Below are 24,500 nucleotides of genomic sequence, written 5' to 3' on the forward strand. Positions count from 1 at the left end.
TGGGGAGAACAAGTATTTGATACACTGCCGATATTGCAGGTTTTCCCACTTACAAAGCACGTAGAGGTCTGTAATTTTTATCATAGGTACACTTCAACTGTGAAAGACGGAATCGAAAACAAAAATCCGGAAAATCACATTGTATGATTTTTAAATAATTGATTTGCATTTTATTGCATGAAATAAGTATTTGATACATCAGAAAAACAGAACTTAATATTTGGTACAGAAACCTTTGTTTGCAATTACAGAGATCAGACGTTTCCTGTAGTTCTTAACCAGGTTTGCATAGACTGCAGCAGGGATTTTGGCCCACTCCTCCATACAGATCTTCTCCAGATCCTTCAGGTTTCGGGGCTGTCACTGGGCAACACAGACTTTCAGCTCCCTCCAAAGATTTTCTATTGGGTTCAGGTCTGGAGACTGGCGAGGCCACTCCAGGACCTCGAGATGCTTCTTACGGAGCCACTCCTTATTTGCCCTGGCTGTGTGCTTTGGGTCGTTGTCATGCTGGAAGACCCAGCCACACCCCATCTTCATTGCTCTTGTTGAGGGAAGGAGGTTGTTGACCAAGATCTCGCGATACATGGCCCCATCCATCCTCCCCTCAATACGGTGCAGTAGTCCTGTCTCCTTTGCAGAAAAGCATCCCCAAAGAATGATGTTTCCACCTCCATGCTTCACGGTTGGGATGGTGATCTTGGGGTTGTACTCATCCTTCTTCTTCCTCCAAACACGGCGAGTGGAGTTGAAACCAAAAAGATCTATTTTGGTCTCATCAGACCACATGACCTTCTCCCATTCCTCCTCTGGATCATCCAGATGGTCATTGGCAAACTTCAGACGGGCCTGGACATCCGCTGGCTTGAGCAGAGGGACCTTGCGTACGCTGCAGGATTTTAATCCATGACGGTGTAGTGTGTTACTAATGGTTTTCTTTGATACTGTGGTCCCAGCTCTCTTCAGGTCATTGACCAGGTCCTGCCGTGTAGTTCTGGGCTGATCCCTCACCTTTCTCATGACCATTGAGGCTCCACGAGGTGAGATCTTGCATGGAGCCCCAGACCGAGGGAGATTGACTGTTATCTTGAACTTCTTCCATTTTCTAATAATTGTGCCAACAGTTGTTGCCTTCTCACCAAGCTGCTTGCCTATTGTCCTGTAGTCCATCCCAGCCTTGTGCATGTCTACAATTTTGTCCCTGATATCCTTAGACAGCTCTCTGGTCTTGCCCATTGTGGAGAGGTTGGAGTCTGATTGATTGAGTGTGGACAGCTGTCTTTGATGCAGATAACGAGTTCAAACAGGTGCAGTTAACACAGGTAATGAGTGGAGAATGGGAGGGCTTCTTAAAGACAAAGCTAACAGGTCTGTGAGAGCCGGAATTCTTACTGGTTAGTCGGAGATCAAATACTTATTTCATGCAATAAAATGCAAATTAATTATTTAAAAATCATACAATGTGATTTTCAGGATTTTTGTTTTAGATTCCGTCTTTCACAGTTTAAGTGTACCTATGATAAAAATTACAGACCTCTACGTGCTTTGTAAGTGGGAAAACCTGCAAAATCGGCAGTGTATCAAATACTTGTTCTCCCCACTGTATGTATTTGTACATTGTAATCAGTAAAAAATAGTGTGGTAGATAAAAACATTAGAAAGGAAACTAGAGGGGGAGCACTGGGGAGAGTGCAAAACCTCTGCCGCCAATACTGTTGGGTCACTCAAGTGAACCTTATATCTTATTCATTAAATATGATGTCAACAGTGCTGACAGAGTTATAGTTCTTTTCTCCAACATTTCTTTTTGGGGGGGGGGGTTGGAAATCACTTAAAACATGTAGAAATGCAAAAAAAAAAAATCGAAATTTTGTTGAAAAAAAAAAAGTTGCAAAATTTTTTTTTTCTCTAACAATTTTTTTTTGGGTCGGGTGGGGGTTGGAAATCACTTAAAACATGGAGAAATGCAAAAAAAAAAATTCTCGAACAATTTTTTTTGGGGGGGGACCAAGTCCAAAATGTAATGGCATGATCCTTGGACCATACCTCCCCCCCCACCACCAAGTTACGTCAAAATCCGTCGAGGAGTTTTTCCGTAATACAAAAAAAAATGTAACATTTTCACACTGATGCTCATGCTCACGCCGGGGTATCGCTATAGCTCTCTGTTCTTCGAACAGGCGAGCTAAAAAACCATTACCCTCCTTAAACCAAAGAACTCACCAAAGTATCGTCCTGCAGCCAAACTCCTGCAGCCCAATGATGGAGTACTGCTCTACCCTCTGGACTGGTGCCTGTGCCTCAACTTGCTCAGCTTGACGCTGTAGAAACCAAGGCCTTAAATATCATTGGAATCTCACGTTAAAGATGAGTCCATGGGCCGATCACTTCATCATTGCCGACAGGTCAGTGGTCTCTCTCTGTCTTCTTCCACCTCCTTTCTGGTGTTGCACCCTCTGCCCTCGCCATACTTTGACCGCCCCCCCCCCCTCCCCAGGTATCTGCAAGATGGATGCGGTCCACCAGCAACCCCCTCCTCGTGAAACTCCAGAAATCACAGAACACCACGAAGCAGCAACATCACGGGGATACAAACAGGACATTGGATCAGTCATCGACTATGCCAGCTCATCTTGGGCCTCCAGCCTATCAAACACCAATCTCAACACCCTATAAACCATAAAAAAGCCCTTCGTATCATCACAGGTTGTACCTCAACAATAACCATCGAGCACCCACACACAGAGGCAGAAAGGTTAAAACTAAAAGATCAAAGGGACATGAGAGCTGTGCAGTTCCTTGCTAACCCCAATCGCCCGTGCGACTACATGTCCAATCACCCACAGACCTCGACACGTGAAGACGACACCACAACGACATCCTTCAATCCTCCCCCCTCTTTACCGATCAATAACAACCCCAAAAATACATCCATACCCACATCACCATCAACAACCTAGCACTGGCCCGACCACCAGGACCAGCTCTTGCCAGACAGGGCAGCCAGAGCTGCGATATACATTGCAATGAAAGTTTTAAGAATTTATCAAAGTGAAAGGAGCAGCGAAAATAGCAATGCGTGATGCTTACCCGAGGGTATTCTTCCACATCCTGATATAAATTGGTGTCAGGAATTTGTCCCAGCAAGGAGTACTTCGTTCTGTCGAAAAACGACGTCACACAGCCTTTACTGCGATGCTCACGTGCCAGCCACCAGATCAAGGGCTGAAGGCATTCTCAAACCGAAACAATTCATTTGAGCAACAAATCAAAACTAAGCATCCATGGGGTTACGTAAACTTCAAACTTGTTGAAGGAGACATATGTTGCAGACACCACAGGGTAATTTGATTACAAACAGCATGTGATGGATTTGTCAGCCAGACCCCTCACCATGAATCCACAAGCTACTTACAGCTGTGTGCGCAGGACTATTGTAAAGAGCACAAACACAACGGCAACAGCGAGGCCCATGTCTAGACCGAGCAGCACGGTCGCAATAAAGGTCACGGCCCACACAGCCTGAGGACAAAAAAGAAAATCCAAAGAGAAGGGAGTGTCATATGGGGTTTACAAAGCAAACAATAATCACAAGATGAATTCAAATACCTTGTAATTATTGGACAGGTCAAGATCTCAACTTGCCTCAGTTGTGACCCCCCCTCCCCCACCTCCTACCCACCCTACCCAAAACCTCTTAAAAGGTACACTGCACCTGAAATAAAAAAATTTTTTAATTGATGTGATTATATTGATTTACAAGTAAGATACAAAGACCTGAATGTAGTTTTTAAATTTCATAACTTTTTTGAGGTGTTTAAGTTAAAAAGTCAACCTGGCAGGTACCGCCCCTAAAAACTCCAGAAAACGTCCACGGTCATTGCGTCATCTGTGCGATGTCATCACGAGTACGACTGTCTCAGCAAAACGCACAATAGACCTGTGTTGTGCAGTATCGACAGAGTATTCGTGAATGCGGAAGGAATAATGGCCGCATGACTCGCTCCAGACTCAGAGTGAATGTGACGAAGAATTTTCTGATTCAAGAATCCTGAGATTACGACGACAGTCAAAAGCAGGATGTAGAAGGTGCTGTCAGACCGTACATGGATGAACCCGTGGTGGAAATTGGGGATGTCATCGTTCATGAAATACCTGATGCTCACAATGACCGGGACGACGTCGAAGAAAGATTCGGCAACAACAAATGGTGAGTGGAAAATCATGGAGCTTGAACATGGTAAATGTGGAGTTTAGTGGTATTTTGATGTCACACTTCTGTGTAATTCTTGTAATAATAAGAAATGAGCTCATTTAAAAGCAAAAGGGAACATAATTGTTGACACCAACAGCACCGAGGCAGCAACATGATGGAGCAAGTTGAAACCACCGTAACACAAGGCCAAGGCTTACTCACTCAAACTGTGCCATACTCCCGTACTACCGCACAGTACTACAGTATGTGAGCCTGGCCTGGTCGGCCATCGGGTGAACACCAAAGGTTTTCCAAAAATTGTCCGAACCTCTCTTTTACTTAATTAGGGAAGTGACACACGTCCTTTTTTTGTGCATTTGTATTTTGTCATTACAATGATGTGCATCTATGGATCCGTCCGTACAAATAAGGGGCTGTAACGTTCAGTTGTGTCAACGTTGTTTGTTGTAGAGTGCAATACGAAACCTATAGATGCTTATTGCCATACTGGATGTGACTATTCTCACAATGTACTGCACGTGTCGTGAGTGAGTGATGTACAACAGGTTAATCAACAGCGATTGAACATAACTGTACGAGCGCCGGGGCAACAGTATGCCACTTACCCTCAGTTTCTGGCACTTTTCGGCAGCTTTTGTCCTTTTTCTTCTTTTCCGTTACATTAGAATGATCTCTATTCTTCATGGGGATAGCGTCGGCTTTCAATCGTTTCGTTTTTTTGCGTCGATGCCGAGATTATGGTGTTTCTATGTATAAAGTGTATGTAGGCCACACGTAAACACAAGTCCCGAAGCAAAAGTGTTATGAAAATGATGTATGATGTAATCCCATCGCCATTTGTTGGGGAGCGGGGGCACCACAATACACTAATAATTAATCTTTGTTTCAACATATATATATATATATTTTTTTTTTTCAAAGAAAACAACAATGACGAAGTGAAGCAATATCTGTTCAGTAAACCTTAACTGAGACAGTGTTCCCTTCTCCATTGTTTCATGCACTATACATGATGTCGTTATGTTTTCATCTTTAACATCAAATGCAAGTAGAAGCGATTTATTGAGGCTTTAAATGTGTAGGAAATGTTTAAAGCAAACAAAACTCGCGTCATGATCCAAGGAGGTGGAAGAGTTTTATTACAAAAGAATGAGTAAATACGCAGAGTTCATTACCAGGTCAACGCGGTTCACCCTCCATAAACGAGGAATGTCTTTGAACTGTATGAACATCCCTTTGAGATTCACCAGCACAATCGCAGCAAGAACTGTCTGGGATCATCAGAGAATTATTACGAAGTGGAAAGGGATAGTGGAGCGAGGGAATGGGAGTAGGGGGGTTGAAGTCACAAAATAGATCAGAAAGATGTGTATGTGCGCCAATGCATGCAGGCATCGTGTATATAGACAGAGAGAGAGAAAGAGAAAGAAAGAGACAAAAGAGACAAAGAGAGAAGAGAAAGAGAGAAGAGAAAGAGAGGAGAGAAGAGAAAGAGAGAAGAGAAAGAGAGGAGAGAAAGAGAGAAGAGAGAAGAGAAAGAGAGAAGAGAGAAGAGTGGAGAGAAGAGAAAGAGAGAAGAGAAAGAGAGAGAAAGAGAGAAGAGAAAGAGAGGAGAGAAAGAGAGAAGAGAAAGAGAGAAAGAGAAAGAGAGAAAGAGAAAGAGAGAAAGAGAGAAAGAGAACGAGAGAGAAAGAGAGAGAAAGAGAGAGAAAGAGAGAGAAAGAGAGAGAAAGAGAGAGAAAGAGAGAGAGAGAGAAAGAGAGAGAGAGAGAGAGAGAGAGAGAGAGAGAGAGAGAGAGAGAGAGAGAGAGAGAGAGAGAGAGAGAGAGAGAGAGAGAGAGAAAGAGAGATCTGACACCACTCACCCTAGGAAGATTTTCCAACAGATTCCCGATGCTCATGATGACAACCATGACGATGATGGCGGAAACAAGACTCGCCACCTGGGATGGTTACAAAGACACCCAAACTACAAACTGTAGGGTTATTGTTTTTGAAAATTTGCACCGATGTTTTATGTGTTCAATTTTGTAATTTAATAAAATGCAAAAAGTACATAAAAGGATTGTGTGCAAGAGTACGTACATATGCCATGCACAGAACAAGAACATTCGGAGACATTTACTGTGTACTGTTTGTACTTGAAAAGAAATGTCAAGGACGCAAGATATGTCACCGTGATTTTACTCGAACTAGTACACCTGCACCCAGTTGGAGCGGCAGGAAGGGTCTGTGTTTATAGATTACAGTAGATCTAGGATCAGGTCCATTAGTCTGTGGGGGACACGATAATGCCTCAAGAACATCAGGTTTCCTCACTTTCAGTTTAGTGATAAACATCTGTGGTGACTGTTTAAAAAGGTAATCACACGTGTTTGTGGTTTGTAATATTTTTACTTCTGGGAGGGGTGCCCCACAAAATACCCGATAACATAGCGTTTGGCCAAGGAGGGAAAACCCCTTGGGGAAAGGGGATATTATTAGTATTAATACTAATGTTATACTGTCATCATTATTGTTATTAATTCTTAGTCTTGCCCCAAAGGGGATATGAGACTATTGCAACGCCCCTAACTGTGTATGTGTGTGTGTGTGTGCGTGTTCACTTTGAAATGATCTCTGCAACCGCTTATCAATAGTCAATGTGAAACTTTAAAAATAGGAGGGCCTTTCAGTGGAGAATAATTATTGCCAACTCTGACATCATAAGTCACACAGTATGGCAGCCATATTGGATTAAAGGAAAAAACAATTAGGACATCATTTTCTCCGAAACCACTCGACGAAAAAAATTGAAACTTTGCATATGTCATCAGTTAATGATGGTGTTTTTATTCAGAATGAATGTGTGAGGTTCAGAATGAATGTGTGACGATGCGCTCGCTCTACGAATGCCATTGTAGTTACTTTTGTTATTGGAAGTGGCCTTGGTAAAACACCATGATTAGCTATCTCAACACCGATTTCACCCAAGGCCGAAAACCCCCTTGGAGAGGGGGACAAATGAAGTCGCTACACCCTCAATCATGTGACCCGTAATCCTCCTGTCAAGTTTGGTTGAGATGGGATAAGTATGATCGAATATGTATCGTGGTCAGACAGACAGACACCAAATTATATATATATATATAATATATTGAAGAATGCTGCAAATAAGTGTCCTGGCCGTGGCCGTGGATGCTGACGCAAGGACGATCCATTATACTGACGTCTTTCAGCCTATGAGTAACTTAAAAGTAACGTCTGTCGATGTGTGGCAACGATTGTGTAACGTGCCAAAAACACGTTAATCATAGGTTAGAAATAAGTTTCGGGTACGCTAAATATTACCTCGGCGTGTCTCAACTTATGATTAACTTACAAGTAGCATGTGTTGACGTCTGTCAACGATCGCAGACCGTGCATACAACTTGTGGCCAGCATAGCAGAACGTGTGAGTCATACGCCGGCATACGTCGTGAAATTTCAAGCATGAAAAAATTTGAGGACAACCGAAAAGTACAACGTTTAAAGCCAGCGTACAACGACGTATGGCAGTGTTTTTCAGCGTGCTCTCAATGTTATCAAAACTTACCCATAATGTATTCAACGTGTGCCAGCGTTTTAGAAAAAAATTTCAAAAATCGGCATACGTTGGCTAAAACGTCAAGGTGTGACTGGGCCTTAAGCAATACTTATTATTTTATTTTTCTATCGCACGTTAAAAAGGACTCCTGTAAGATTTACTAATATGGAGAAGTGCACAAATATTGAAAGGGCAAGGATCCTGAAACTCTCTTTGAACCTCGATTGTTGAACCGGACTTTAGGTAGACTTCAAATTAACTTACAATGTTAGAAAATGTCCTTCTCGGAACATAATTCTCTCATCTGCCAAAATGTTTCGTGAAACTGCCGGCACGTAAGCCTCACCTTCTCCAGGACGACCTGAAAGCGTTCGTACGCCTAACGATATCACAGGTGTGCGTGTAGCTGTTCAGCATAGTCCATGCTGTTTGATTTAAAAAAAAAAAAACAACTTGCAGGCATTGAACATAAAGCGAGCATCCCTTCAGTCCATGCAGACATACGTTTTGCATGTTTCCGTACAAAATTGAAGTGGTTCACCAACTCCGTGATGTTGACAAACAAAGCCAGATGGAGTTTTATGAAACATTTCTTCGGATGAACGAGGATGATGACGGGTTCATTGAAAGACTAATCATGTCGGATGAAGCTCTTTTCTTTCTCTCCAGTTATGCTAACAAGCAGAACACCCGATTTTTGGGCAGAAGAAAATTCTGAACAGTTCTACCCACGACCTTGATACAGAGAACGCGTCAGTGTGGCGTGGCATTTCACACGCGCAACATGAAAACGGTGGACACTTGAATACGGTGGACAAAAAGGCATTGTTTTCAAGACCGAGGTCGCTGCCGTGATCTCCTCAGACTGTGGTTTTGTACGATCAGCTAATATTCTCCTTTTTTGTTAAAAGACTCTTTTTACGTCTATATATTACGAAAACTCTCATTTTGTGTGTATATATATATATATATATATATATATATATATATATATATATATATATATATATATATATATATATATATATATATATATATGCGCTCCCGAAATACAGCCAAAACGGTACACGACAGCGAAAAAATTTTCGGCCCACCTTACCCACCATTCTCCTGCGGTGTGCAATATCAAGTTTTGTTCAAATCTGGCAACGAAAAAAATTGAAAAATCAATTCCCGATTCAGTCAAGTACTTTTCGAGATTATTTGATCAATGCAAACAACCTCAGCGGTAGAGTTCGCTCGAGCTATCTTTTTCTTTTTTTTGAAATGATTTTTTTTTTAATCTCCCGCTGTCACAACAGGAACCCAACGGGTTCACGGGTCGTCTAGTTACATATAAATATGTCAGGTATTTCTTGGCCACCCTGTACAGACAAGAAACATGACAATTAATAGCAGTGAACCTCCTCCAAGAAGAAAGCTCCAGCCGATGAAGTTAAAGCCACAAGCAAAAGAAACCGACATGTTGAAGGGTCGCAGCTGTGGTTTTGTGCACGTCGCATGCGTTAAAAAAAAAAAAAACCTACCTGGGTTTTCCCCCCAGTGTTGGCTTGCAGCATGGAGCGAGACATGGAGCAGCAGATGGAGAAGGTCTCAAAGAAAGAACCAACTGTGTTACTCAAGCCGATGGACAGCAACTCCTACACAAAGTATAGCGAGGGTGAAGTGATCAATTTAATGATGAAATATAAACTTTAAACACTTGAATATGAGGTTAAAATATGGAAATGAAGTAAACTTGAAAAGAGTGATGGATAATGGAGGGAAGGAGAGTTGAGCATGACAGGCAGGTTACAGGGAAGTGAATGAAAAAAGACGAACATACTTGGTTGCCATCAATCTGGTAGCCGTACTTGAGAGCGAACATCTTTCCGATGGAAGCCGTGAGGGAAAAACTGACAATCGCGATGGCAATGGCATCGACTAACAAGGCTCTCATAAGTGATACTGATGGAACCACAGGCGGTCTCAGGCTATTTTGTGGAGGAAGAAACGAGTAACAGGAAAGGAGGGCAGGTCGGTGAGCGAGAGCACACGGGTCAGTGAGTAAATGTAAAAGCGATGATGTTTCTTCCTCGGGAAGCTACTTTGACCATCAGGGAAAGTACATTAACTGAATCCATCAGAGGTACAAATTTGAAAGCATTCCAAAAGTAACAACTAGAAGGGCACTCGGTAGCACGCATATACCTCCGCCAGGCTGATTAGTTTACGTTTTGTATCCCACTGATCGGCTGGATCTGGATTTGTACCTTAACTAAAACGTAATCGAGTTGTTCTTGTCACCTAACCAACTCATCCACCAAGTTTCATCCGAATCCGTGCACAACTTTTTGAGATATCCTGCTATATTTCGTTTTTTGCCCCATCTCCCAATGGTGAAAAATCACTTCAAAAGTTCTCAGATCCAGATCCGAATTCGGATCTTCACCAAAATCTAATCATTCCGTCCTCGTCACATACCCAAGCTCTCCACAAAATTTCGGCCAATTCCATCCACAACTTTTTGAGATATTTTGTTCATACAGACAGACAGAGGTGAAACATAACCTCCATCCACCTTCGGTAGTGGAGGGAAATATTAATGATCAAATATTAAAATAATCCCAATCCGAAAACTTCAGATGGGCAGGTATTCTTAACTGCTCCAAACAGCAAACAAAGCATAGCCATTATGAGGTCAGTTTTTCATTTGAGGGACTCTATAAATTCATTCTTCTTCCCAACGTCCAGTTCAGTGGTTGATCGACATAAACATCCATTGTGAATCTATTTTCACATGATGCACTCCAAGAAAGACCGAACAGCACTGGTTGAACAAACAATCCTGACACCGATTCCACCGTGACACATGCAGAATCCTTCCCATGCTCTTCCCAGCCATGGCTACGGCCTTCGTTTTAGCACTCGTCACCTCTTGGATAAACTAATCGTATCATCGACAGTGTTCAACATTACTGGCACCTCATGCAATTAGGTTGGAGAGCACAAGGCCTACGGCTGTCATGACAGACAGGTCAACAGGCGATCGGTCTTTTTACTGCCTCTCCTCAGGCCAAGACAGCTCTGCTCTCTGTCGGCCCTCCGACCCTGCACAGGTTCTTCCAGTAACCCCCCTCTCCTTAAACTCTCAAAATATAGACTCAGAGCACATCTCAAATATTTTGTTCTTTTTCAAACCTCCCGTTTTTGGAAATATCTTCCAAAATCTTAAAAAAAAAAACAACAAAAAAGAGCCATTCATTCTCACGCTTCCCTTAAAACAGGTGGAGCACTACCAATCTCATGTCATCTCCCATACCGACCCACAATTTTTTTTCTCACCCCATTAACCTTACCTAACCAAACCCAACAGTCTTACTCATAGATTACCATGTTTCCCATATGAACTCTTTTCTTGTTCGTGCATTTCCTTGCTTTTTGTGTCCGACTGTGGACCTGCTTCCCCACTATCAGTTTGTTTTCTCTTTCCCATGTCACCTCGCTGTTTCCTCAATAATGTATTGGGGGGAGGGGGGGAGGAAGGAATACCTGTTACCAAATTCCCAAAATAGGTGGGAATATCATCCCATTTCACAATGGGAATCAGTTCAGACAAGTGAGATTTACCAGGACATTTCACAATCTAGAACATCGTGGTACCAAGTTCTTTTCTACAACATCGAGATAAAGAATTTGCTTTACACAGTTGAACGTTTATTGCCTCCAAGTAATTAAAGAGAGCATTATGTTTTCACCCCTTTCTGTCTGTTTGTGTAGAGGACAGCTCAAAAAGCTGTGGACGGATCCGGATGAAATTTTGTGGACAGGTTCGGTGTGTGACGAGGACGAACCAATTAGATTTTGGTGAAGATCCGGATCCGGACATGATAATTTTTTTCGTGATTCTTCACCATTGAGAGATCGGGCCAAAAACGATATACAGCACGATATCTCAAAAAGTTGTGGATGGATTTGGATGAAACTAGGTGGACACATTGGGTGTGTGACGAGGAAGAAATGATTCGATTATAGTGAAGATCCAGATACTAGAATTTTAAAAGTGATTCTTCAACATTGAGAGATCGGGCCAAAAACGATATACAGTGGTACTGAAAAGCATATGTCAAAAATGTCTTGATTCAGCCCGATATGTTCTCGTGGATCAGGCATTACACGGCAGAGGTATGCACTCTACCATCCATCCATTCATGGGACCATACTCTGCAGAGCATTGGTGCTGCTTAAGCAGTTTCCTTGGCTATTGGGCACAATCCTGGAGGGGTCACCACTCCGACACAGGATACCAGCAAGCTGGCACTCATTTTGCCGACCTCGGAATGATGAAAGGCCGAATCAACCCCACCTGGTATTAATTCAACAGCTGAGTGGGATTTGAACTTGGGATCCTAGGATCCCAAGCCGACACCAGGCATATGCACTCTACCGGGTGCCCTTATAGTTAATAATAAAACTATCACAATGAGCAAAAAAAAAATGAGCACTGACAGGGATAAACGATGAGCACATCATTCACAGAACACGTGGCATTTTGAGTCTCATAATTACCATTGTGTCGCTCGGTGTATACTAAAATATATTGGCTTAAACATTTGTTTCAATACGAGGCAACTGTGCATTGGTGACGCGGTATAGTACTGTACATGCGATGTGGCACAGGTGAGCGTTCTGCGTGGGTGGTTTTTGAGATTTACCCACCCATTTGGAATTTCTCCCACAACTTCCACATTCTTCTTCTCCTTGATTTGCAAATAGCTGGAGACAGTTGTCACCAGTATCACCTGGAGAGGCAGGGCAACACGACGAGGAATTGGCTGTAATCAGTCAACGCAGTATCATAAAGCAAGTCAGACGTGGTCCACGTAAAAGGTTGGAAAATTCAGTGGCAGCAAGCAACCTGAAACTACAACTGCCCCGCAAGTTTTAAATCTCTCGAGACAAAAGCCCAGCGAAGGAAACAATGCAGGAGGATACCATGTGCATAAACGCTGCACCTACCAAAAGAAGCTCCCACGGGATTGGTGTCGGAAGGCACCGACAGCACTGCTCCTCCAGGATCTTACCCCCAATGAGCACCAGCACACAAACTACAAATATGAGAATAGTGTACATATTCGAGTCGTCGAGCTGATAAAACAACGCCTCCAGCAGCTGGACACAGAGGTAGGGTGCACCAAACAAACATCTGCTGTGAAGTGTTCATGGGCATTAGATGAATCCCTTCCAAAACAATGAAATGCAAACCTCAAATGAGAATAGAGACGACAGCAGCAAAACGTAGATATAATGCATAGCAAATAACACGTTCAGGTTCACAATGTTAAAAGGACCTCGCCTGACAATGCCAGGCATATTATCAGGAGATACGTATGCGTCAAATGCATGTCTCACACGTAAAGAGTGCACAAAACAGGTGGTGAGTGTGGCAGTGACTTACATAGATGCATGCAAAAGGACCACTAAAGCGTGGCATGTTCACGCCAAACACAAACTTCAGCTGGCTGACAACCACAACCATTGCTGCAGCTGTAGTGTAAGCACGAACCAACGGCTCACTGAGGTAGGCCACGAGAAAGCCAAAACGCAGCAAACCGAGAACCAACTGCAATACAAGGTCATGAAATCTGAGGATTTGAACCAATCCTGCGACCACGTGGGTTGTGTTTTCACGAGTACACAGAGGAACACTATTACAAGATACGAGGGGAAGTACAAGTGGGCGAACTGCTCTCTCACCTGTATCAATCCGGACATACAGGCAAGCGCTGCGGCCACCGGTACACGTGCATAATCATCCTGAAAGGTTGCATTGGAATCGTTTCGCTGCAATGGAATCTCCCCAACTGGCACCTTGTGTTCCACCGCAACACCCACCATGACACTTACCACCGCCATTGTACCTGCCACACTGCCAAGTTAGAACAACTGCATCCGTTCAATCCGAAGTTTGATGTCAGCAAATACCCAACACGACATGCACGACGTACCCAATGAAACGTGCCGTGAAGTTCCGAAGATAAAGTACACGAGTGGGGGGTAGAAGGAGGAATAAAGGCCAAAGATCGGAGGCAAGCCAGCCAAAAGTGCATACGCCATTCCTAGTGAGGGAGGGTCAGATGGTTAGATGGAAACAAGCTGTCAGTGTGTGTGTGTGTGTGTGTGTGTGTGTGTGTGTGTGTGTGTGTGTGTGTGTGTGTGTGCACACATACATACAGCTTCACACCCATTGATTGTAATCACCTGAGTTATGCATTGAAAACAGCAATGAGTTCCTCAAAAAGCCCTAAAGATTAGCTTTTGTACAAATCTTACGACAAAAGACTATAAAATGGTTTATTGTCCATGTGAGGGTGAACATCTTCATCACTCGAGTCTCGTCTATTCTATTCTGAAGAATAATTTTTGGGGTTCTTACAGACCTTTGCAAAACCCCCAATTTTAGATGCAACAGACATGTACAATGACGTTACAAAGTGACCTTTTTGATTAAACCCAGGATACATAGAAAATATACAGCTTGTGCATTGGCTCGACTGCCTGAGATTCTTCTTCTTCTTCTTGCGCATGACAGCTTGGCTGCCAGGTAGCTATCATTTTGTTGGGGCACGACTGTGCCACTGATGCTGTGCCCATATACACCAGTACAGTGATACTCATTTCGCCGACTTCGGAAGGATGACAGGTTGAGTCAACCCCACCTGGTGTTAATTGAGCAGCCCAACAGGGCTCGAATTCAGGACCCTGAGATCCCAAGTCAGCCACCCGAACCACTAAGCCAACACCAGGCTTATATCCGGTGAGAAAGGATCAAATCCACTTCCCACTGGGGGAGGCAATGGCAAACCACCCGTGTATCCCATTGCTCAGTCGACAAGGTTTTTGTTCACACGATCCTCCTCAGTTGATTGTACCGAGACATATTGTGGGGCAAACAACCCAAAAAGACGTGTTGAAAAAAAAAAGATTCGTAAAAACACTTAAATGACGTCAGAATTCACATCAGGTGAGAACGCTCACCAATTTTTTTTTTAATCACATTTAAATATTACACATATGCACATTTATTAATTTAATATTAATTGTACCATTTCATTATTACCAGGCTTGCCAACCTGTAAAGGGAAGAAAAATCTCGAGACACGGTTGTCCATGGAAGCGTGAGCAAGGCCTTGATGGACGACGTTTGGGGTCCGCCGGTTTGGGGCCCGCCTTAGGACTCCGAAAGCCCGGCGGTTTTAGGTGCTTGCTGTCTGGTGCATTCTCAGCTGTTTTGACACTATTTTACAACACTGATTCAGTCAGTGTTTTTGCGAGAAAAATGTTTTTGTACTGAAACAACAAGGTACGTGGAATATTCCAAATATCATGGTGTTTCTCACATATATTAAGCATAAAAGGATCAGGATAAAGAACCAAGGAGATGAAGTAAGGCATTTTCATCGGCCCGTAAATGACGTCAAGCTTTCGGGTTAGTTACGATTATTTTTTTTTTTAAAGAGAAGAAGATGATATTGTGAAACTACAAATAATTACAATCGATCAACTTCTTGTGCATGTCATTGCACTGCTGACTTCAACAGTTCGTTTGGAGGTTTCCATACACACAAAACCTTGTTAGCCAATTTTTCTTCTATAATGGATGACAGTGTACCATTTATGCCTGGTGTTGGCTTAATGGTTTGAGTGGTGGGCTTGGGATCCGAGGATCCTGAGTTCAAATCCCACTCGGCTGTTTAATTAATATCAGGTGGAGTTGACTCTGCCCATCATCCTTCTGAGGTTGGCAAAATGAGTGCCTGCTTGCTGGTATACTGTGTCGGAGTGGCGACCCATCCAGGATTGTACCCAATAGCCAAAGGAGACTGCTCAAGCAGCACCAACGCTCTGCACAGAGTATGGTCCTAATGGATGATGCATGGATGTACCATATGCATGGAGACATGAACGGTTGGTGTATTATTGTGTTTGATGAGGCTGAACACTCTCTCCTATCCAGCATTACTTTGTGCGAAAATCAGAATTGATTTAGCTGCATTTGACAGATACTTGACAGATTTCTGTTCACATCGAAAATCTTCAGTCAAGGTATTTAGACTTTTACAGTCCAGTTGCATTCGATCCATCAACTGCAAGACTGAAAGAACTGGTCTTCATCTTTTCAACCAAGCTAGCTGGAAAGAGAGAAATATTATAAAGCTGCGTGTAAAACACTTTAGTCTTTCAAAAATACTGATGAATGCATTCATACAACTCCAATTCGTGCATAAATACTATATAGTCGGTGGTACACCGTTTGCATAACCCAGTCCTGAAAGTGGTGAGCAATAGCTAAATTCAACATGCCTGTTGTTTTCGTCCCACAACTGGAGTACTGTTTTGCAATATTTCGATAGCACTGTTTGGCAGTCAGTGAAGACACGATTGTGAACGTCCGATCGAGGAAAATGCGAAATACTTTCCATTTGCTTTGGAAAGCAGATAAACCTATGAAGATTAGATTGTGTGGCCGTGAGTGTGGGACTGGAGCCAAAAACGTGAGAGTCAGTTTGCATGTATGGCATTTAAACCGTTTAAATATTACGTTTATCTATTACATTTCAATATTAGTCAAACATTACATTTATTCATTTAAATATTCCATGTAAACATGAGATTTATACCATTCAAATATCACACTTTTTTCCATTTAAACATTACATTTATTCATTTAAATATTCCATGTAAACATGAGATTTATACGATTTAAATATCACACTTTTTCCACTTAAACATTACATTTATTCATTTAAATATTCCATGTAAACATGAGATTTATACTATTTAAATATCACACTTTTTCCACTTAAACATTACATTTATTCATTTAAATATTCCATGTAAACATGAGATTTATACTATTTAAATATCACACTTTTTCCACTTAAACATTACATTTATTCATTTAAATATTCCATGTAAACATGAGATTTATATTATTTAAATATCACACTTTTCCACTTAAACATTACATTTATCCCATTTAAATGTAACAATCTATTCTATTTAAATGTTGCATTAACACCATTTTAAATCACAGACAGGTCAGTGTCTGTCTTCCACCACCTCCTTTCTGGTCTTGCACCCATTCCCCCCCCCCAACCCCGGTTTCTTCAGGGTACATGTGGTATGCCAGTAACCCTTCCCCGGAAAAAAAAAAAACTCCCAAAATCCAGATTCACTGTTCACCTCCACTCAAACGTTCTTCTCTTTTTTTTTCCCCCCACCTGTGGAACAAACTTCCTCACTCTTTCCTCCATGGCTTCAAGAGAGCTGAGGCAATAACAGCCTCAAGCCGCCGGCAGCGGTGGGCATATCACAGGTTCGAGTGGCCCGTGTGGAGAGCCAATGCACACAAGATTGCGGGACGACGAATAACGGAGGGGTGGGACAGCTGAAAAGAGTACGTGGAGAAGTTCAGAGGAGGAGGGAGTGAAGGTAGGATCTCCAGCTCAGTCATTACCTTACAGAAAGAATCCCCAATGATGATGACACATTGCCCAACAAACTGAATCATTTTTACCGGTCCTGATGGTATTAGCCCCAACCTGCTGCGCTCTTGTGCTGATGAACTGTCGCCCATTCTAACTTTACTTTTTCAACTGGTCACTTCAGCTTTGTAAAATTTCCCATCTTTTAAAAAAAAAATCCATAATTATCCCTGTGCCAATGCGTCCCCCAGTGAGTTGCCGAAACCTAAATGATTACATACCAGTTGTGCTCACGTCCATCATGGTGAAATCTTTCAAACGTCCTAGTTTTACTGTACTTGGAATATGTTCTTCCTACTTGACCCTTATAATTTTGCCTATCGCTGTAATTGTTTAGTTTATGATGCCGGTTCACTCGCTCTCCATCATGTGCGAAATCAACTGGAATCTCGATTCACTATGCCTACAGTACTTGCGTGGGGTTACTGTTCTTCGGTTTTCGTTCGGCATTGAACACCATTTCACCTCACAAACTTCATTTTAAACTCCATTTGTAACTGGATTTTGGATTTTCTTTGAGACAGACCAGAGGTGGTCAAAATTGGTTCGAAAATTTCTCAGACGATCACGCTGAATACCAGAGAGCCTCAGGGCAGTGTTGCATCATCTGATAGCTCACTCGGGCTGAAATTTGCAGACGACACAACCGTTGGTGGCCTGATTCTCAACGGTGATGAAAGCGATTACCATAATCAAATCAAAAAAAAAAAAAATCTTGTCGAATGGTGTTCTAAAAACAATCTCAAACTCAATATCGTAAAGACAAAGGAAATTATTGATGACTTTCGGAAAAACAAAACTCCCATTCAACCTTTGGTTATTCACAATGCCGAAGTTGAAATTGCACTTCATTAAAAATTTTAGGGATACATGTTTCCAATGATCTTAAATGGAAGATAAACATCAATCATTGTATGAAGAAGAGTCAGCAAAATGACATTGAAGTGTTAATCCTGACAAATCGCACTCTCTCACTATCTCTCTCCGAAAGGACCGCCTCACAACCACCTCCCACCCCCACTCCCCTCTCCTATCTACTTTCTTAACAATCCTCTTTAGGAAGCTCAGTCATTCAAACCCCTGGGTCTCATGATCAGCCATGATCTTTCTTGGGCAAACCACTTTTCAAAGTTGGCCTCCAAAGTCACCAACTGACTGGGTATCCTCTGTTGTACGAAGGCCTTCCTTGGCACACCTGAACTCCTATCCATCTACAATGGCTTCACCCGCAGCATGATGGAGTACTGTTCTCCCCTTTGGGCTGGCTCCCTTGTCTCACATCTTGCAAAATTTGACGCCATGAAAATGAAGGCCATCAAGATTATTGGAATCTCCCACAATGAAGCCAAGTCTGAGCCCATCACTTTCCCATTGCAGACAGGCCAGTGGTTTCTTTGTCTTCTATTGCCTCTTTTCTGGTCTTGCATCCTCTGCTCTTTCTGTGCTTTACCTCCCCCCCCCCCAAGTTTCTGCAGAATACACGGTCCACCATTAACACACTTCTGGCGAAAAGTACCTCAATCCAGGATCACTGCTCACCTCCACTCATTCATTCCTCTTTTTTTCCCCCACACCTGTGGAACAAACTTCCATATTCTCCTCAATCTCATTCTTCCCTCCAGGTCTCCAAGAAAGCTGTTCACCACCATCTCAGATCATACGCAATCCAAAACCATGATCTTTTCTGCCCTCGTTAACCCTCCCCTCCCCCCCACCCCCCGCCGATTTGATTCATCAATGAATTGATGGCGATTCATCAATGTGTGTGCCATCCTATGGATGGACATTAAACTGGCATCCTGTCTGCTGGGATTAGTTGGTGAATGTTAAGGATCCCACAGTGTCCCTCATGAAGAGTATGCAAGCTATCGTATGAATTTGGCACCAAGGCCAAACTCCAAATTCCTGCCCTCACTACTCAGTTGAACATCAGGCCTGGCCGAACAGTTCATGAAAGACCTGGGCCAAAACTCCCCCCCCCCCCAGAAGAACGTGGGAATAATTGTGGAAAAACTTTGGTACATACACTACCGGTCTAGTTTTAGAACACCCCCATTTTTCCAGATTATACTGAAATTTTAGCAGTTTAATGTTTCAATGTACTCTGAAATTGAAGCATAGCACAAACAAACAATTGCAGATAAAAAATAAATCATGGAATCATTTTGTTGAACAAAATTTAATCAAAGTTTTTGACTCATCAAAGTAGCCACTTTTGCATATATAATAGCCGGACATACTCGTGGCATTCTTTCGACGATGGAAATCAAATATTGTTCGGAAAGTTCTTCCCAACACTGTTGCAGAAGTTCCCACAAATGTGTTGCACTTGAAGGTTGCCTTGATTTCACCCTTCTGTCCAGTTCATCCCAAACCAGCTCGATGGGGTTTAAGTCTGGAGACTGTGCTGGCCATTTGATTTGGCCATGATTTGAAGCCTAACGTCTTGTTCTTCTCTTTGAAGGTAGTTCTGACATAGCCTGGAGGTACGTTTTGGGTCGTTATCTTGCTGCAGGATGAACCCCTGACCAACTGGGCATAGACCAGATGGTATTGCATGGTGCTGCAAAATGCTGTGGTTGCCCTTTTGGTTCAGGGTGCCAGTCACTGTGCAAGTCGCCGACTCTGAATCCAGCAAAAGAGCCCCAGATCATCACGCTTCCTCCTCCATGTTTGACAGTTGGTGTCACACACTGAGAAACCATCCTTTAGCCTCCTCGACGGTGTACAAAAACCTTGGGTGATGAACCAAAGATTTCAAATTTTGATTAATCGGTCCACAAGACCTTCTTCCAGTTTTCAGTAGTCCACTGGTGGTGCTTCATCGCCAAGGCAAACCTCTTTTTCTTATTTTGCCATCTTAGTAATGGCTTTCTTACTGCCACTCAACCTGTCAAACCTGCAGCTCGATGTCTCCTCTTCACAGTTGAAACTGAGACTTCCTTACTAAAGCTCTGCTTGAACCTGCTGTCCTGTCGCCGATCACACAAGTTGTTGACTCTCAGAAACTTGTCTTCTGATTGTGTTGTGGCTTTGGGTTTGCCAGACCTCTTCCTGTCAGAGTTTCCTCCAGTTTCCAAGTGCCTTTTGATGGTGTAGGACACTGTACTGACTGACACCTTGGCTTTGATTGCAATTTCTCCAAAGGAAAGACCTACACTTTTAAGGGTTATAATGGTCTGTCTGTCTTCCTTTGTTAATTGTCTTTTTCTCACAATTATGATAGCAATATACTACTTCCTGCAGTGCAATATTGTCCAAATAATGCTTCAGAGGGTGCAGCAACACAGTCTGTTCCAACACTGCTTTTATACAACCAGAGGGTTTGTAACTAATCAATCAACAAAAGTTGGGACACCTGTAGGAATTGTTTGCATCAACTTTCAAGGCTTAATTTACTTCCATTGCTGCAGAACAGCTGCAGTTGCTAACCCATTACTTGTTCCCTGAAAAGGGCCTTTTTAACGACTGAAATTTACATTATTTTTCAGTTTTTGGTAACCTAAAGTTTTTTTATTTTAACCTCTGGCAGTTTACAGCTTAGCTTTGTACCATTTCAGGTTATTCACTGGACTTGAACTGCTTAAATTTCTGTAAAAATGGGGGTGTTCTAAAACTTTTGACCGGTAGTGTACACGGAGATGAAGGTTGTGGTAAAGTTTCATCGAAATTGTAGATGTAGTTTCAGAGAAGAAGTTGAAAGTATTTGTGGATGGATGGACGGTGCGCCATCCCATAAACTCCCCGGAACTACGTTCCAGGTGAGCTAATAATACATTTACTTTCACTTATGCATAGAAAGGTCGTACTTTTCTGCACGAGTCAACTTGCTGCCCATAAAGTTGTAAAACTCTAATATTAGCTTACAATGAAGTCCTCACATTCGTTTGGTTTCACAATATTTTATGTTGTTTTTTTTTTTTCCAAACTATTAATCTAGAGGAACCTGCATCAACAGAATGTTACAATCAATGTATGATGAACCGTGTGTGTGTGTGTGTGTGTGTGTGTGTGTGTGTGTGTGTGTGTGTGTGTGTGTTTATGTGTGTGTGTGTGTGTGTGTGTGTGTTTATGTGTGTGTGTTTATGTGTGTGTGTGTTTATGTGTGTGTGTATATATATATATATATATATATATATATATATATATATATATATATATATATATATATATATATATATATATATATATATATATATATATATATATATATATATATATGGAGTGTGTATGTAAGAGTGGGAAATGGGGAAATGTAACAACACAGTAACATGGACGGACCAAATTTGGACAACGACACACCTTGTGGGATATTGAGCACGGCTGTGCTGAAACCCGAGATCAGGTCACCGAGAAGGCATTCTCGAATTTGGTACTTGGGCAGCCATTTGAGCACTGGCAGTAACGTGAAGAGCAATGAATGAACCCGAGCTGGAGAGCAACTGCACAAGGAAGCAAACGGGGAGATACCTGTCAGCACAATCAGCCTTAGGCAAGGCCATCAAAGAGACAACGTCCAAACCACACGAGGCTTAGTAGAAGCTCGCCAGCTCGTGTCTGTGTGTGTGAGCATGCGTGCATTTATGCAGTGCAGGCCCAGAGGGGTTATGCTTTGGGTAAAGCACAAGGTCCGAAACGGTGACATTACATTTACATTTCCATACAGGGAGCCGAGTTATGGGGCTCTTGTTGCTTTCTCACTCCAGAGTGGCTGATGGCTGGTCATATCATAGTTTATCTTTCCACTATCACCCAACTTTGCATCCAAGGGGTCATGAAAGGTAAATCGACTAACTCGCACCTTATGCGCATTGCTAAACGCTCCACAACAAGCGACTTTCAACATTTCTCCGGAATGCAAGCAAAACCTTCCGCACATGCACTGAGCATGTGCTTTCATAGACTCATGTCCGCTAATCGGGGCACTGGGTCTCCTGTTGCTGGAGCGAAATTAAACAGTCCATTTTACACCGTTTTTTTGCAGCATCGAAACAAGAGTCAAACTGAAGGCAAATCCAAGATGGTTAACCATAATTGTTGTGTTCCTGGATGCAAATCGGCCTCACGGAAATAGAGGAATATGAGAAATGGCCGTGGATGAGGGCTGTAGCATTCCCACCATTTCCTGTCAACACTTCAAGCAGCTGCAGTGGATAAGGACCATACGACGACCCAATGTCTGGCGCCTACCCACACGTCGAGGTGTGCGCCGATCACTTTGTTGTGCTGGATACGGATGGATGTGGGAAGAAAACTCCATCTGGGGAGCAACTAAATCCTGAACAATTCACGTGGAATGATTGAAATATCGTAGATATAAAACCACCGTAAGTTAATCGTACTCCAAATAAACTTGAAGCCAGAAAATAAAAAACACAAACATCTGGTCAACTTGCTGAAGAACAAGTGAACTTTCACAATGCTTCGCTGCTGGCTGAGCCAATCAGTGCAAATGGCAGATCACTCGCATGCTACGCTGACGGTGACGAGGAAGGATCTTTGTTGTATTTCTACGACTTGTCAGGGACTGAAGACGTGGACTTGGAGCACGCCACACATCCTCAGGGGGTAAGAAGTTATAAAATTCTCCATATTCTATCATCGTATGTGGTAACTTTCATTTCTATAATTAATGTAGGCCTATTTTACGTCTGATATTTTCTAAGGAGAAGGTGAGGGGAGGGGATCATGTCAAGATTTTAAATTTTATTTTTAAAAATACAACAGCTGACAATGGATCACTTTAGGGCTTGTGAAGGTTATTTTTCCCCCTTTTTCAGCAGTTCTAAACTGAATTCTAAATCACTCTTTCAATGAGGCCTGCACTACAATTCCAGCACAACACACACAATACATTTGATGTGTGTACGAGTTCAGTGAGCCATAGTAGCTAAGGAAATGGATGATAAATCCAGCGTGAAAGAAAGATCCCGAAGACCAATTCACACGATACATTTTATACAGAAAGACCGACATACACTTCATGGCCAAAAGTATGCGGACACGCCTTCTAATTGGTGGATTTGGCTTTCTCAGCCACACCCATTGCTGACAGGTGCATAAAATCAAGCACACAGCCATGCTATCTCCACAGACAAACATTGGCAGTAGAATGGGCCACAGTGAAGAGTTCACCGACTTTCAACGTGGCAACGTGATCGGATACCACCTTTCTAACAAGTCAGTTCATCAAATTCCTGCCCTGCTAGAGCTGCCCCGGTCAACCGTAAGTGCTGTTATTCTGAAGTGGAAATGTCGAGGAGCAACAACAGCTCAGCCAAGAAGTGATAGGCCACACAAACTTGTCTTTGAGGGTGGCCTTTTCTTTTGTTTTTGTATGGATCTTGTGGCGCCGTGTCTTGTAAAGTAGAACTGTATAAGTGTTGCCGTGTGTACGCCTTAGTCGGTCGTATTACATTTGCTTTTTGTGCATAATTGTTTTAATTGCTATATGTGTGCTCTCCGTGTGTCGTGTAAATAAAGTGCTTGCATGTTGAACTGTTCCCGTTTCGCTTTGTCTTTTCTCCATTGACTCTCCTTCCTGCTTCACGTAAAGGGTTCGTAGTGGGTGCAAGATCCCGGTAATTAATCTGAACCGTCGAGGTCGACGATAACACCGCTCGGTTATCCCGATAGTACGGAACGGGCCGCCCAAGTGGCTCGTGTCCGGAGTCGACCTGCGACGAGGTACGATCGCCCGGTTTACCATCCGCGTGGGTACTTAGGTAGGTCGAGTTTGGCGAACAACCCTATCCTACGTGGGTGGCCGATTGGCACGATTGTGGTGAGGTCGAAAGGCCCACCCGTGACTGGCTCCGGGCGATAGTTCCCGGAGGGTCACGACTGAATTGTCCGTCCGGTGGGTGACGTGCCGCGATTCGAGTCACGTGGCCGTTCGCACGCTGGCGGGCGCTAATTCGCAACAATATACATAAATATGTATATATACAGATATACACACAAATATATATCTATATATAATCATTTGTTACCTCATATGCACAAGATAGTACGCACCCAATCACCATTACTACGAAGGGTTTCAATGTGTGGGTGTGTCCCCGATCACATTGTAATTGTACTTGAACAATGCGTTCCTCATCTCCTTGTTGTCCCACTCAAAGTTGTAGGCCAAAATAAAAATGGATTATCCCAAGTATAACTTATCATTTATCACACTTAACAATTATAA

General features: G+C 42.7%; 1 protein-coding gene across 1 annotated transcript in view; it reads right to left on the reverse strand.

Moving 5' to 3' along the window:
- Positions 1 to 22,208, reverse strand: part of LOC147014841 (prestin-like) — a 49,778-nt gene extending 27,570 nt beyond the window's left edge. Inside the window, exons 1-13 of the mRNA XM_085850618.1 lie at positions 22,010 to 22,208; positions 21,611 to 21,778; positions 13,769 to 13,879; positions 13,518 to 13,681; positions 13,219 to 13,383; positions 12,780 to 12,932; positions 12,480 to 12,562; positions 9,607 to 9,754; positions 9,308 to 9,421; positions 6,082 to 6,159; positions 5,392 to 5,487; positions 3,416 to 3,522; positions 3,091 to 3,160 (exon numbers count right to left, since the gene is read on the reverse strand). Of these exons, the coding sequence (XP_085706744.1) occupies positions 3,091 to 3,160; positions 3,416 to 3,522; positions 5,392 to 5,487; positions 6,082 to 6,159; positions 9,308 to 9,421; positions 9,607 to 9,754; positions 12,480 to 12,562; positions 12,780 to 12,932; positions 13,219 to 13,383; positions 13,518 to 13,681; positions 13,769 to 13,879; positions 21,611 to 21,778; positions 22,010 to 22,208 (1,656 nt within the window). The remainder of the gene's footprint in view (positions 1 to 3,090; positions 3,161 to 3,415; positions 3,523 to 5,391; positions 5,488 to 6,081; positions 6,160 to 9,307; positions 9,422 to 9,606; positions 9,755 to 12,479; positions 12,563 to 12,779; positions 12,933 to 13,218; positions 13,384 to 13,517; positions 13,682 to 13,768; positions 13,880 to 21,610; positions 21,779 to 22,009) is intronic.
- Between the last annotated feature and the right edge of the window lie 2,292 nt (positions 22,209 to 24,500).

This window comes from Eptatretus burgeri, chromosome 13 (genome assembly GCF_056783735.1).
Source record: "Eptatretus burgeri isolate ZD-2024b chromosome 13, Ebu_testis_v1, whole genome shotgun sequence".
Taxonomy (NCBI): Eukaryota; Metazoa; Chordata; class Myxini; order Myxiniformes; family Myxinidae; genus Eptatretus; species Eptatretus burgeri.